The sequence below is a fragment of the Loxodonta africana genome, chromosome 15 (assembly GCF_030014295.1).
Source record: "Loxodonta africana isolate mLoxAfr1 chromosome 15, mLoxAfr1.hap2, whole genome shotgun sequence".
In the NCBI taxonomy this organism is placed as follows: domain Eukaryota; kingdom Metazoa; phylum Chordata; class Mammalia; order Proboscidea; family Elephantidae; genus Loxodonta; species Loxodonta africana.
The window spans coordinates 7,884,688-7,897,974 of NC_087356.1; the positions used below are offsets into that span (position 1 = coordinate 7,884,688).

Here is a 13,287-nt window from a genome sequence, read left to right on the forward strand (position 1 = left end):
AAAATTCAAAGCAGAAAATAATAATTGGATCTGGAAATACTTGACTTCTGTTACAGAAGCATGAAAATCACTCTGCAGGTTTTCATCTCTTAGCCTCACACAGCTTATTTTCTTTGGGTTGTGTCTTTCTTCTCAGGTGTCTTTATCCTGACTCAGGTCATTAACTGGTTCCGTACAATTCCCCTGACCTTTAAGGATCAGTTCATCATTGCCTACGGAGGACTCCGAGGTGCCATCTGTTTTGCATTAGTGTTTCTCCTTCCTGCTGCTGTGTTTCCCCGGAAAAAGCTGTTCATTACGGCTGCAATTGTCGTCATATTCTTTACTGTTTTCATCCTGGTGAGTAGAGGTCTTTCTCCCAGCAATGTTTCTCTCTTTATCTGGAGGAAATAAGATCTTCAGACTCTGATGATGAATTCTTTTCACAGGATGTCAAGTGGCAAAGGTGTAAGCTTTAGTAGTTATGACATTAGGAAAAATGATATTTCCTATCTGGATTCATGTCCTGGATTGTCCAGGGTCCAAAGAGAGTCCAGTTTGGCCACTTGACCCACACAGGTGAATTATTATTTAAGGAAACTCAGCTAAGTGATCTAAGCTTACTACTGGAAACTTCTGAGCCTCAGTTGCTAATCTTTGTCATTTGTCTTAATCTCTGACCTAATAAGTGTACTTGTTAAATGCTGGTTGTATGTGATGACCTTACAACAGCTATTTGACATAAGTGAAACAGTGGAACGAATGAAAATAAGTTAGTATTGGGAGGCAGAAAGTGTGGTGGAAAGAACATGGACCTGTGTCCAGATCTTGACTTTGAAAGTTAATTAATATCTTTAAATTAATAATACAGCCCTTAGGAGATTATATTTTGTGGATATCCATTTACTGGAAACCCTGGTAGCATAGTGGTTAAGTGCTACAGCTGCTAACCAAAAGGTTGGCAGTTCAAATTCACCAGGTGCTCATTGGAAACTTTATGGGGCAGTTCTACCCTGTCCTATAGGGCCACTATGAGTCGGAATCGACTCGATGGCAAAGGGTTTGGTTTTTGGTTTTATCCATTTAGTAAATAATTATTGGGCTCATGTTATGTGGTAGGCAATATTCTAGAAGCTTAAAATCTATGAATAAAAATACAAAACATAAGATCCCTGTCCTTGTGGAGCTTACATTCTAGTGGGAAAAGCAGATATTAGCCAATAAACATAATAAACAAATAAGTCATACAGTAGTTCAGAAAGTGGAAGTTGTATTACCATAAATAGAAAGTAGGGGATCAGGAGTGATGAGGGTGGTCTTGGGAGTCAAGGGGCTGCAATTCTAAATAGAATGATCATGGAAGGCCTCAATGAGAAAAATTGTATTTGAGAAAAGGCTTCTGAGGAAGTGAAGAAATCAGCCAAGCTGAAGAACATTCCAGGCAAATGGAACTAAAGGACAAAGTTCTGAAGGTAGTGTACTCTTGGCTAGTGTAGCTACAGTGGTGTGGAGTGTGAGGGAGATACTGGAGTCCTAGATCATGTAGGGCCTTGCAGGCCATTATAAGGACTTTGCCTCTTTGAGTGAAATGGAAGCCATCAGAAGGTTTTCTGCAGAAGAATGGTATAATCTGACTTGTTTTGTAAAAGGATCGTCATGGTTACTGTGTTGAGAATAGACTGTTATGGGGTGTCATGGATTGAATTGTGTCCCCCCAAAATATGTGTATCAATTTGGCTAGGCCATGATTCCCAGTATTGTGTGATCGCCACCATTTTGTCACCTGATGTGATTTTCCTATGTGTTGTAAATCCTACCTCTATGATGTTAATGAGGTGGAATAATTGGAAGTTATGTTAACGAGGCAGGATTCAATCTATAAGACTGGATTATGTCTTGAGCCAATCTCTTTTGAGATATAAAAGAGAGAAGCGAGCAGAGAGACAGGGAGACCTCATACCACCAAGAAAGCAGTACCAGGAGTAGAGCACATCCTTTGGACCTGGGGTTCCTGTGCAGAGAAGCTGTTAGTCCAGGGGAGGTTTGATGAGAAGGACCTTCCTCCAGAGCCAACAAAGAGAAAAAGCCTTCCTCTGGAGGTGAATTTGGACTTCTAGCCTATTAGACTGTGAGAAAATAAATTTCTCTTTGTTGAAGCCATCCACTTGTGGTATTTCTGTTGTGGCTGCGCTAGATGACTAAGACATGGGGCAAAGGTGGAAGTAGGAAATTCAATGTGGATGCCAATGTGGTCATCTAAGCAAAACCAGGGTGGCGACAGTAGAGTTGTGAGATTCTAGGGTCCATTCTGAAGTTAGAACCTACAGGATTTCCTGATGGATTAGCTGTGGGTTTGAGAGAAAGAGGAGTCATGGATGACTCTAGCGTTTTAGCATTGATCAACTAGAATGATGGACTTGTCCTCAAGTGAGATGGGAAAGGCTGTGGCTAGAGGAGATATGAGAGAGCAGATTAATAGCTCACTTATGGACATGCTGGGCTAGTAATATCTATTAGATGTACAAGTGGAGACATTGAATAAATGGATTATTATGACTCTGGAGTTCAGGAAGGAAGTCCAGCCTGGAGATATAAGTTTTGGCGTTATCTGCAGATGTTGTTAGTTGCTTTTGAATTGGCTCCAATTCATGGTGACCCCATGTACAACAAAACAAAACATTCTCCAGTGCTTGCCATCTTCATGATTGCTGGTATGCTTAAGCCCATTGCTGTGGTCACTGTGTATTTTAAGTGCCTTACAAGTTAGGAGGTTCATCTTCTAGCACTATATCAGACAACATTCAGTTGTGATCTATAGGGTTTTCACTGGGAAGCAGCTAAGGAGACTAAGACCAAGCGATCGGTGACAAAGAAGGAAAACCAGGAGATTTAAAAAATTTTTTTTTTAACAGTTGTTACATAATCCTTTCTAGGTGCCTGCCTTGATTCTAAGCACTTTACATACTAACTTGTTTAATCTTCATAGAAGTTCTATGGCAGGTAACTCTAGGAGCAAGTCACTGTTACTATTCCCATCTGTTAGATGAGGAAACTGAAGCTCTGTAACTGAGGCTGAGTAATTCCCCCAAGTTTACATAGCTAGTAAGTGGGGGAGCAGGGAGTTAAGCCCTGTTTGATCTCAACTCTAAATAAATGTCTAGTAAAATGCTTGGCATATAGTAAGTGCTCAGTATTATTACTTATTGTGATTTTCTCCCTTTAGTCATTTCTCAAAAACAAAACAAAACAAAAAACATTCATTCTTCAATATTGGGAGCAGTGGGTTGGTGGCAATCCTAGAGAGGAGTACCTTGGGAGACCCTTTCCTGACTTACAAAGATGACCACTTCCTGTTATTGACTTTATTATCAACCCCTTTGTAATGCTGGTACCCTTTAGTGGTTGCTTCCTTGTGCCAGGCACTCTGGCAGGTGCTTTTTTACAGGCATCATCTCATTTCATCCTCATGACCAACCTTTGAGACAGAGACCAATGTTCCAGCTAAGGAAACAGATGAAAAGAGGGGAACACAGTGGCCCAAGGAAGCACATTTTGTAAGCTACCGAGGCTGAAGTTGAGCCCAGGACTTGCTGACTCCATAGGCCAAGCTCTTACCTATTAAGCTATAGTGACTTCCCTTAAGACATTATTTATGATTAGTAGTTTCAATTATACATATCCCTAATAGTTTTGATTCAGATGTTCCTTGTGGGCTTGACTTCCCTCCTTCAACTCAGGGAGATGCCATAGAGGAGAAGCAAATTTTCATCTTCATTCCTTTGCTTGGGTGTTCATAGGATCTATGTAACTAGTCACCCAATTTGTTACTCTCACACCTTGCCTGTGGCAAAATTGTGAAATGAATCAATGTTACCTGGAGTATTTTAATCTCTCAGTGAACATCCTGGGGCAGAATGCTTGAGGGGAAAGGTCAGGCAAGGGGTGAGTGATTGCATCCCCTCTTTCTAGACCTGCCACCCCTATTCTTACTACCCAGGGTGAATTCTGCCAAGGCTTATTAAATGCTTCTGGACTTCTCTCCCTTCTTCTCAGAACTTAAGGTGTCAAAAATAAGTATCGAATATGAAAATAGAACCATATTAGTCTAGTGTAACTAAACCCATTGCCATTGAATTGATTCCGACTCATAGCGACCCTACAGGACAGAGTAGAATTGCCCCATGGGATTTCCAAGGCTGTAATCTTTACAGAAGCAGACTGCCACATCTTTCTCCTATGGACGTGGCTGGAGGGTTCAAACTGCCAGACTTTTGGTTAGCAGCTGAGCACTTAACCACTGCACCACCAGCCTCCTCCTAGTGTTACTGGGAACTCTCAAATATCTATAGTGCAAAACCATTACTCCCCCAAAATATCGTGGACATACAAAATTTATAAAATATAATAAAAATGACAATATAAATGTAATTCAAGAGAAGACATACAAAACACAAGCTTGATTTCTTTTACTTATCGGATTCAGTAGACTCAGAATTACCATTCCCCCCCCCCCCAAAAATCATGGACATACGTATGTGTAAAATAGAATAAAAATGACTTAATATAAAGATGTAATTCAAGACAGGATATGCAAAATACAAGCTCAATTATTTTTTTGCTTACTGGATTCAGTTGACCCAAAATTACTTTTCTGTAATAATAAAAAAAAAAAAATTTTTTTTTAATAATCAGAACAACATAGCATAAGAAAAAAGAAAAACATTGCAAAAACTGTATAATATTGTTCACTAAAAATTATGTATATATGTGATTAAAATAGAGTGTCATTATTTATCTCATAAGTTGTTTTGTCTTTTTGGAATCATAACTAAACTAGAAGATGTAAGTAAAATATTGATGTCCCATATTAAACGTCTGCATGCCCATTTTGAACAAATACCATGTGTAAAAATAGTTAGCATTTTTAACGTGACAAATGAGCTTGTTTCTTGCTTGTTTTGTAACCTAATTGAGGTTGAGATTCTATATTTATCTCATTGCTGACTTGTTTGTAGACTGGCATTGATCAGTGGAATGGCATTGATTAGCAGACCACACTCTGAGTAGCACTGGTCTAAACTAAGTGGCAAAACATATTAAGAAATGTTACGTTCCTTGCCCTGGCCTGGTTGCTTGTTAATCTTTTAATAAACGCAGTACGTGCTTGAGGAAAGATGTTGGGCTGTACTGGGTTAGTAGAAACTGCTCAGTGGTGCCATGTGCCCAGGGCTGGTGCAATACTGTAGATACACCACTGGGATGAAAAGATCTTTAAGCAGGAAAGTGACATGTGTTTGAAAAAGATCTCTCTGGCCATTGGGTGAGAGAATGGATTATAGGAGACAAAAATGGAAACAAGGAGACCAATTTGGGTGCTTACATCATAGCCTGGTCAAGAAATGATAATGATTTGTATATGGATAGTAGTGGCAGAAATGGAAAGAGTTCCCATTTATTTTGGAGGAATATTCAAGTCTAGATGTGAGAAGCGAGCAGAATCAAGGATTGCTCCAAGGATAATTGATAATTCCTGTGTGGTGCAGAAAGTCAGGGAGTTCTTAGGAAGTGGGGAAGTTGAGAGGCTGTAAGTCAGAAAGCTTGTCTGAGATGGTCTCCTTGTTCTCAGTAAAGTAGGAGCATGGTCTTCTCCCAGAGTGAAGAGGGGAGGAGGAGGGTAGAAGTGAAGAAGAGAGATGAAGGTGAGTAGGCACCTGATGGGAAAGGGGAAAGAACCTAGGCAAGAAAAAGAATAATTGAGTATTATAACTATATCAGGTTAACTGTCCAGTGGTGGAGATATTTGGGCTCAATATTTGGTGTTTGTAAACATACCCTATGGGCAGTTCTTTCTCTGACTAGGTCTAAGTACAGCCTGGCCAAACTCACTTTGGGAAGAGAAATTGCTGTAGTTTCACACCTACTAATATCTTCACTTCTCTCTGTTCTCTTTGTGTGTGTGTGTGTGTGTCTGTATGTGCACTGATTAGAGGCTGATGCTTTGATATTGTTCCCTCTTCCTCCCATTCTCTTACATACCACCATCTCTCAAGAAATTACAAACACAGGCACACACACACATTATTCTCTTCAGAAAGGATCTTTCTTTCCAGAATACATCAATAATTAAGGAACTTCCTGAGAGAAGCCTGGAGGGAGATACTTAATGGGTTACCAATATAGTAGACAGAATTATGAATTGATGAATAAATTTTTGCCCTCCTAGTAAGAACTATGTATTCTCCAAATGACAACTTTTCTATTGATGGACTTACCATTAAACATTAAAATGGTTTTCCCTCCTTATTTCAGTATTTCTTATATGATGAGCTATTCCATCCTGAAATGTTGAGTTAGCACTATCTTCCAAAATAGAATCTCACATGACATATAATTTATTATTTGATACCAAGATTTATAATGACAGTTTTAATATTTCTTGAATTATGTTGAAAATTAGAGAAAATGACTTCTTTATGAAATACATTTTCCTGTTTTTGGAATATAATCATGCTTGTGGACTATTGAATTAATAAACAATTCAGATTCTTTGGACATTGAAGTTCATTTTCTTTTAAATAAGGTTAGTAATGTTATGTAAAACATAAGCTGTTTCATGTTTTGAAATTACAACGGAAATTGGGGAGGGTGGGGTTCAGTAGTACAAAGCACAGACTATAGAGTAAGGCTGTCCTGTAAGCCTCAGTTTACTCATCTGTAAAATGTAGTAACTCCTTTCAGTAGTTACTACATTGTAGTAAAATGTAGATAGTACTAACTCCTTTCAGTCATGAAAAGGGAAATATGTATGTAAAACAATGCCTGGCATAAAGTTTTAGTTTCATGATTTGCTATGTTTTAATATCTAACACAGAAGAAAAGGAAGAAGAGCAAAACAAAACAAAACAAAACAATTCCTTCCAATACATTTTTCTTTGGAAGGAAAAATATTTAGAGTACAATAATTATTATTTAATTGATCTCTATCATCAAATAGCCAATTTCCAGAATTCTGGAAATCTATTTAGTGGTTATCAAGAAGCAACAGCAATGTTGGAATTAAAGAGATGGCTATTTATTTTTCCCTCTATTACAGGTTAGTGTTATAATTTACTATAAATCTTTGTGCAGAATGAAATGTCTGGGATTTTTCCTACTTGAAAGTTAATAAATTAATCTATTACTGCTTTGTGGACGCTGGCAGAAGACACAACACTCCTGGGTCAGAGACACTGGACTTCATTACTCATGGCAAATGCAGTAGCCAGAGCTTCATGTTACTTTGTACTGGTTCCTGATACACCTCAAATCCCACGGAAGTGGGCTGCACTGTTGGAGGGGAACACTGAGCTTGAGGGATCTGTTGCTCTCAGGATTCTTTCTTTGTCTTTGGTTTTGGAAGGTTTGACTATGATATGTCTTGGTGACTTTCTTTTGGGGTCTATCCTGAATGAGACTCGTTGAGATTCCTTGGATGAATATCTTCTAGTCTTTCATGGTACTAGGGAAGTTTTCTGCCATCGTATCTTCAAAATTTTTCTCTGTGCTTTTTTTTTTCTTTCGTTTACTCCTGTTCTGGAATTCCTAGCATGAATAAATTATTCCCCTTGATAGGATAACTTTTTCGCTTTCTTCATTCATTTTTCTGAATGTTCCTCAAACAAATTAGTGTCAAGAGTTCTGTCCTGTATTTCACTGATTCAGTCTTCCATTGATTCAATTCTACTATATCCTTCTATTGAGTTATCTATTTCTAAAATTTTATTGTTAATCTTCTAGTTTCTAGTTATTGTTTTTGTATGGTTTTTAATTGTCTATTCATTTTGTCATTTTGTTCTTATATTGTTTTTCGGAATTCTTCTAGAGTTTTGCTTCTGTTTTCCTTCTGTGCTTCCTTGATCTCTTTCTTTATCTGTTGGAGGGTCCTATATATAAGTCTTTTGAATTCCTTATCAGGTAGTTCCATTGTCATTTCTTCTCCAGGAAGATTTTTGGGCTCACTTGCTTGAGCCATCTTGTCCTGCTTCTTTATGTGACTTGATACTGTCTGTTGTCTCCAAGGCATAAAGGTGTTGTTATATTAGTTTATTGATTGTATGTTTGTTTGCCTCATCCTGTTATTTTTATTTGTTTTGTTTTGATACGAGAGGGTGGGGAGGGCGTGCTACTCTGGTCACTAGTCTGGCAGCATTAGAGTGCTCACCACCTGTTTCTGGGTGGGTGGGGCAGCAACTGGGAGCATGAATGTGGGTCTCTATTTGCTATTCGTGTGGGGCAGCTGAGGGTGGGCTGGGTGGGTGTTGGCCACTATCCGTTGTTGATCCAATGGCACAGCGTGGGCAGTGGTACTTGCTGAGTAGATGGGGAGGCAAGTGTGGGGGGTGTGGTGGGTGAGTGGGGGCATGGTTGCCACTGCTCGCTGCACCAGGGGGGATGTGATGGGCTGGCGAGCATGGGGGTATGCAGTTGCTGCCACTTGCTGGGTCAGGGGGGAGGGGGTGGCAGGCAGGCGCACACATGGTTTGTGGTTGCTGCCCTTGCCCGCTTGAGGGGGCTGAATGGTGGGTGGGTGAGTGCATAGGAGCATGCTTATTGCTGCTGTTCATATGAGTGGGGGGTGGTGTACAGGGCTGGGTGGGGGGGCTCATATTTTGGTCTCCATTTGGGTGGTGTGGCCAGGGTATGAGACCCTCTGCCACTTCCGATCAGGAGGGTGGGGAAAGGGTGAGTGTGCCACTTCAGCTAGCAGGCATGGGGCCCTGGGCACTTTGTGTCTGCTGCAGCTAGCAGTCAGGACCTGTCCTTGACCAAGTGTGGGGAGGGGGCGCCTGGAGTCCAGTCATTTGGGGGACCTCCCACCAATAGTTGTTGATCGACCACCTCGTGTGCACCACCCATCCTGGAAGTCAGGGACTGCTGCTCGTGCGAATACCTGACTATGGACCCTGGTTCTCTCCCTGCTCTGTGAACAGCAGGATCCCTGGAATTATCACCCTCCTTTATATGTTTTCCTCCCTTAAATCTGGATCATGATCCACTCACTTAGCTTCTCTCTGGTTCTGTTTATAAAGTTTGTCTCTCTCTCTTATGGGAATGCCATGAAGTTGCCTTCCTGTACTTCTCATTTGAGATCACTACTGGCTTTGTCTCAAGATGGCCATGTTGAGCTGGGGCAACTGGAGGAGCCCCTTTGCTCCTTGTCACTTCTCTTTTGCTGCGTTCATTCAATTTTTTCTTCCAATCCATGTTCAATTCAATTCTTTCTCCATCCTTTTAGATGTTCAGAGTTCTAAGACTGTTATCTGCATCTGTTTCACTTAGTTTCTCAGGTCTTTGCTGTAGAGGGACAGTATGGTGCATCTGACTAAGCCGCCATCTTGGCTCCTCCACCATATTTTTCAAATAAACAAAATAGTTTCTTCAAGTTCTTTGGGAAGTTGCCTGATACATCAACAAGAGAATATAAGGCAGCTCCTCTCTCTCTTTTTTGTTTTGGTTTGCCTTGTTTTTGCAAAATTTAATTCCAAAAAACAAAAACAAAACAAGAAATCATTTTCTACCAAAAGAATGCTCATTTTAATTAAACAGCAGTTCTCATTTCTTTCTGACAGTAATGGAAATAGAGGGGTTCAAGGCAGGGAGAAGGCAAAGATGGAACAATGTAGAAAACATATCTTACCTCTCTGTCATTCTCCCAGTGACTGCTGTTAAATAATTCTCCTCAGGCAGGCTTCTCTCTGAAGTGTTGTGGTTATTGTGCCAAAGCACAAGGAACGGGTAAAAATTTAACTCGCGTTTTGCAAAACATTTCCAGTGGTTTGGTTGAAAATGAAGAGGTTTTTTTTTTTAACCTACATGGATGGTCACAAGCTATTTTTCTAACCCTTATCAGGTGGCTCCCCAGGTGACCTAAATTAGAAATTTTCCAGTGTAGCAAAATAAGATGCCTTCTCAAAGTTTTTTTTTTTTTTACCTCCTCTCTCTCTCCAAACTAGGGACTCTGGCTTCTAGAATATAATGTCCAGTTTGGGGAACTTAATATGACATACACAAATGCCATGTAATCTACCCTAGAAATAGATGGATTAAAGAAGGAAGGAAGGAAGAAGGGAGGGGAAAGAAGTAAGGTAGAATCTATCAAATAATTCCTAATGAGCATGATATAGAAACTACAAATAATTAAAAGAAAAAGAGACAAAGAGCCCTTTGAAAAAACACATATTTTAAACAGATGGGTGTCAATAATCTATTGTATGTAAACAATGAGTTTTATTAATTAGAAATTTAAGTATGTTATATTTTCAGATATTTGAAGCAATCTGGACACTTGGCCTTACTTGCTTCCTGCAGTTGACCTCTTGTGTTTTATTTATGGCAGTATGTTCACTTCTGGATTATTCGTCTAGTGGAAGGAATCAACATGGAGATTGTCAGGGCAGGTCCTGTGTCCTGTATTTTTTCATGTTCATATTAACAGATACTGGGCATTTCCTAATTATTTAAGAAGTAAACACGGATAGATAAAAAGCATGTGGAACAAGTTAGTGTCTTTAGACCACATTATATAGTTTTAGAAATTGCACTGATTTTGCTGATTTTGCCTTAAGCTCTTATGAAACTAGTCGCCTCATTTACATAAGTTAAAAATTACAGAACAGGTTTGGTTTTGTGTTGATTGGAAAACTGTTATTACCTCCTGTGGTATTTCAGAGTAGCAGACTGAAATAAAACAGAACATGAGCTGTGTATTACACCAAACTTGGTAAAAATCAGCTCACACTTCAGAAGGTTAAAATTTAAATCAAGCTGAAAAGTGCCCACAGCTAAACTGATGGAACAAAAATGGGACCTCCTTTAAAAAGTGTGCATGTATGTGTGTGCATGTGTGTGTGTGCACACCACAGTCATTTTACATTTTCAAACAACATTCTTAAATACTTAAAAACACGGAGGAAGTAAGGCGAAGATCAAATGCATGTCAGGGGACATATTACCACCCCCGCCAAAAAAAAAAAAAAAAATCCCTCAAAAACAACAACAAAAACCCAGCAAACCAATCCTTCCTATTTATTATGCTTATGTTAGGTGGTTGGTAGCCACCTCCCAACTAAGAAGTGACTTGGGCATTTTCCTTGACCATACTCTCAGACATACCCTCTCCTCAGCCCAGCCTATTTAAGTGCCATTGTCACATAATTTTAAATCTATTAGTTTATAGTTTGTTTTGATACCTGCAAGTTCCCCCTCACTCTTTTTTTCTAAAATTTTCTAGTTACATTTACTCTTCCAGATTAATTTAGAATCAATCACTCAAGTTTTGTTAAAAATTCTTAGGAATATGTTATTGGAATTGTATTGAAAGCACATGTTAGTTGAGAAAAAATTGTCATCATAATATTGTTCAGTCATCCCTTCTAGGAATTTTATGTCTTTTTCTTAATTCAAGTCTTTTTAATATGCTCTAGTTAAGTTTTATAGTTCTCTTTGTAAAGGTTTTGTGCATTTTTTGATAGAGTTATTGCTTGGCGTGTGTGTGTGTATATATATATTTTTTTTTTCATTGCTATTATGTAGGTGTTTATATTTTGTTACGCTTCCTAAAAAGTATATCAGATGTTGTTGTCGTCCTTAGGTGCAGTCGAGTTGGTTCCAACTCATAGCGACCCTTTGTGCAACAGAATGAAACACTGCCCATTCCTGTGCCATCCCCACAATCGTTGTTACGCTTGAGCCCATTGTTGCAGCCACTGTGCTAATCCATCTTGTTGAGGGTCTTCCTCTTTTTCGCTGATCCTCCACTTTACCAAGCATGATGTCCTTCTCCAGGGACTGATCCTTCCTGGTAACATATCTGAAGTATGTGAGACAAAGTCTTGCCATCCTAGCTTCTAATGAGCATTCTGGCTGTACTTCTTCCAAGACAGATTTGTTCATTCGTTTGGCAGCCCATGGTATATTCAATATTCTTCTCCAACACCATAATTCAAAGACATCAATTCTTCTTCCATCTTCCTTATTCATTGCCTAGCTTTGTATGCATATGAGGTGATTGAAAACACCATGGCTTGGGTCAGGTGCACCTTAATCACATGGATTTGTGTGTATCGAATTTTTGTCTGGTAATTTTACAAGTAGCTTGTTACTGTTAAATTAAAAATGATTAGATTTTTAGAACAACAACAAGAAAAAGTAGATCATTCACCAACAACAAAACTCTTGTCGCTTCCTTTTCACTTCTTGTCACCTCTACCTCCTCTTTGTCTATTCTTATTTAATTGACTAGGACCTGCAGAGCTGTGTCAGGAGCCAGGGAGGTAAGGAGAGTCCTTGTGTTGTCCCTGGCTCTGATGGAAATGATTTTAATATTTCATTATTCAGTGAGATATTCTTTGTAGATTTCTTGAAGACATCTTTTATCACGTTAAGGAAATTTTCTTCTCTCCTAATTTGCTAAATAGCGTATGGTTCCCCTCTCTTCCCAAATTCACCTCGAAACATGCCCAAACCCACTCCATGCCCTTCCTCACTGCTGATCCTTTGCTGTGTTGTAATCTCTGCTGAGATAACTACCACTGTTCTTTAAGGCTCCTACCCAGCATTCCCTTTCTATGAAGGCTTCCTTGGCGTACTTCCTGTGTGCATCTCTCTCATTCCCCCTATCTGTGTCTCCATGAGATTAAAAGCTCCTAAAGATGAGGTCCTTCACCATTCATCTTTGTGTCCCAAATGCCAAACTCCCTGACATGTATGCAGTAAACACTCAATTACTGTTATTTTTTTGATAAATAAATGAATGAAACATTGAATAGTACTCTATGGGTAATGCAAAAAGTTAAACTTTGGTAATACTTTATTATTTCTCGGAATTATTTTCTCAATTTCTTTCCATTTTGTTCATTGTTTTATTTCTGATAGCAGATATTGGGACGTAGTCTTCTGAAAATCTGCCAGCTAGCAAAGGGGAAGAAAAACTTAACAAAATGCTACATATACTGATTAAAATTTTGGGAGCAGAATTGCTTTTGATAGTTATCAAATATTAGGAGAAATAATTAGTCTTGATTCTTAAATTGTTTTCTTTTGTGAAACAGTGCACTTGTGTTTTTCTGTGCAGGGAATAACTATTCGACCACTAGTGGAGTTTCTTGATGTTAAGAGGTCAAATAAGAAACAGCAAGCTGTCAGTGAAGAAATCCATTGTCGGGTAGGTTTTAACTTCCTGTAACGATTTAAATGATGAAAGAAAAGAAAAAAATGGATTCAGTTGAACAACTTGACACCAAGTTGCTCACTTCCTGAAGAAGGAAATGG

General features: G+C 39.0%; 1 protein-coding gene across 1 annotated transcript in view; it reads left to right on the top strand.

The window, feature by feature from the left end:
- The window catches only part of SLC9A2 (solute carrier family 9 member A2), a 107,720-nt gene that overhangs the window by 73,012 nt on the left and 21,421 nt on the right, over nt 1-13,287 (top strand). Inside the window, exons 5-6 of the mRNA XM_064268575.1 lie at nt 137-339; nt 13,091-13,180. Coding sequence (XP_064124645.1) covers nt 137-339; nt 13,091-13,180 — 293 coding nt within the window. The remainder of the gene's footprint in view (nt 1-136; nt 340-13,090; nt 13,181-13,287) is intronic.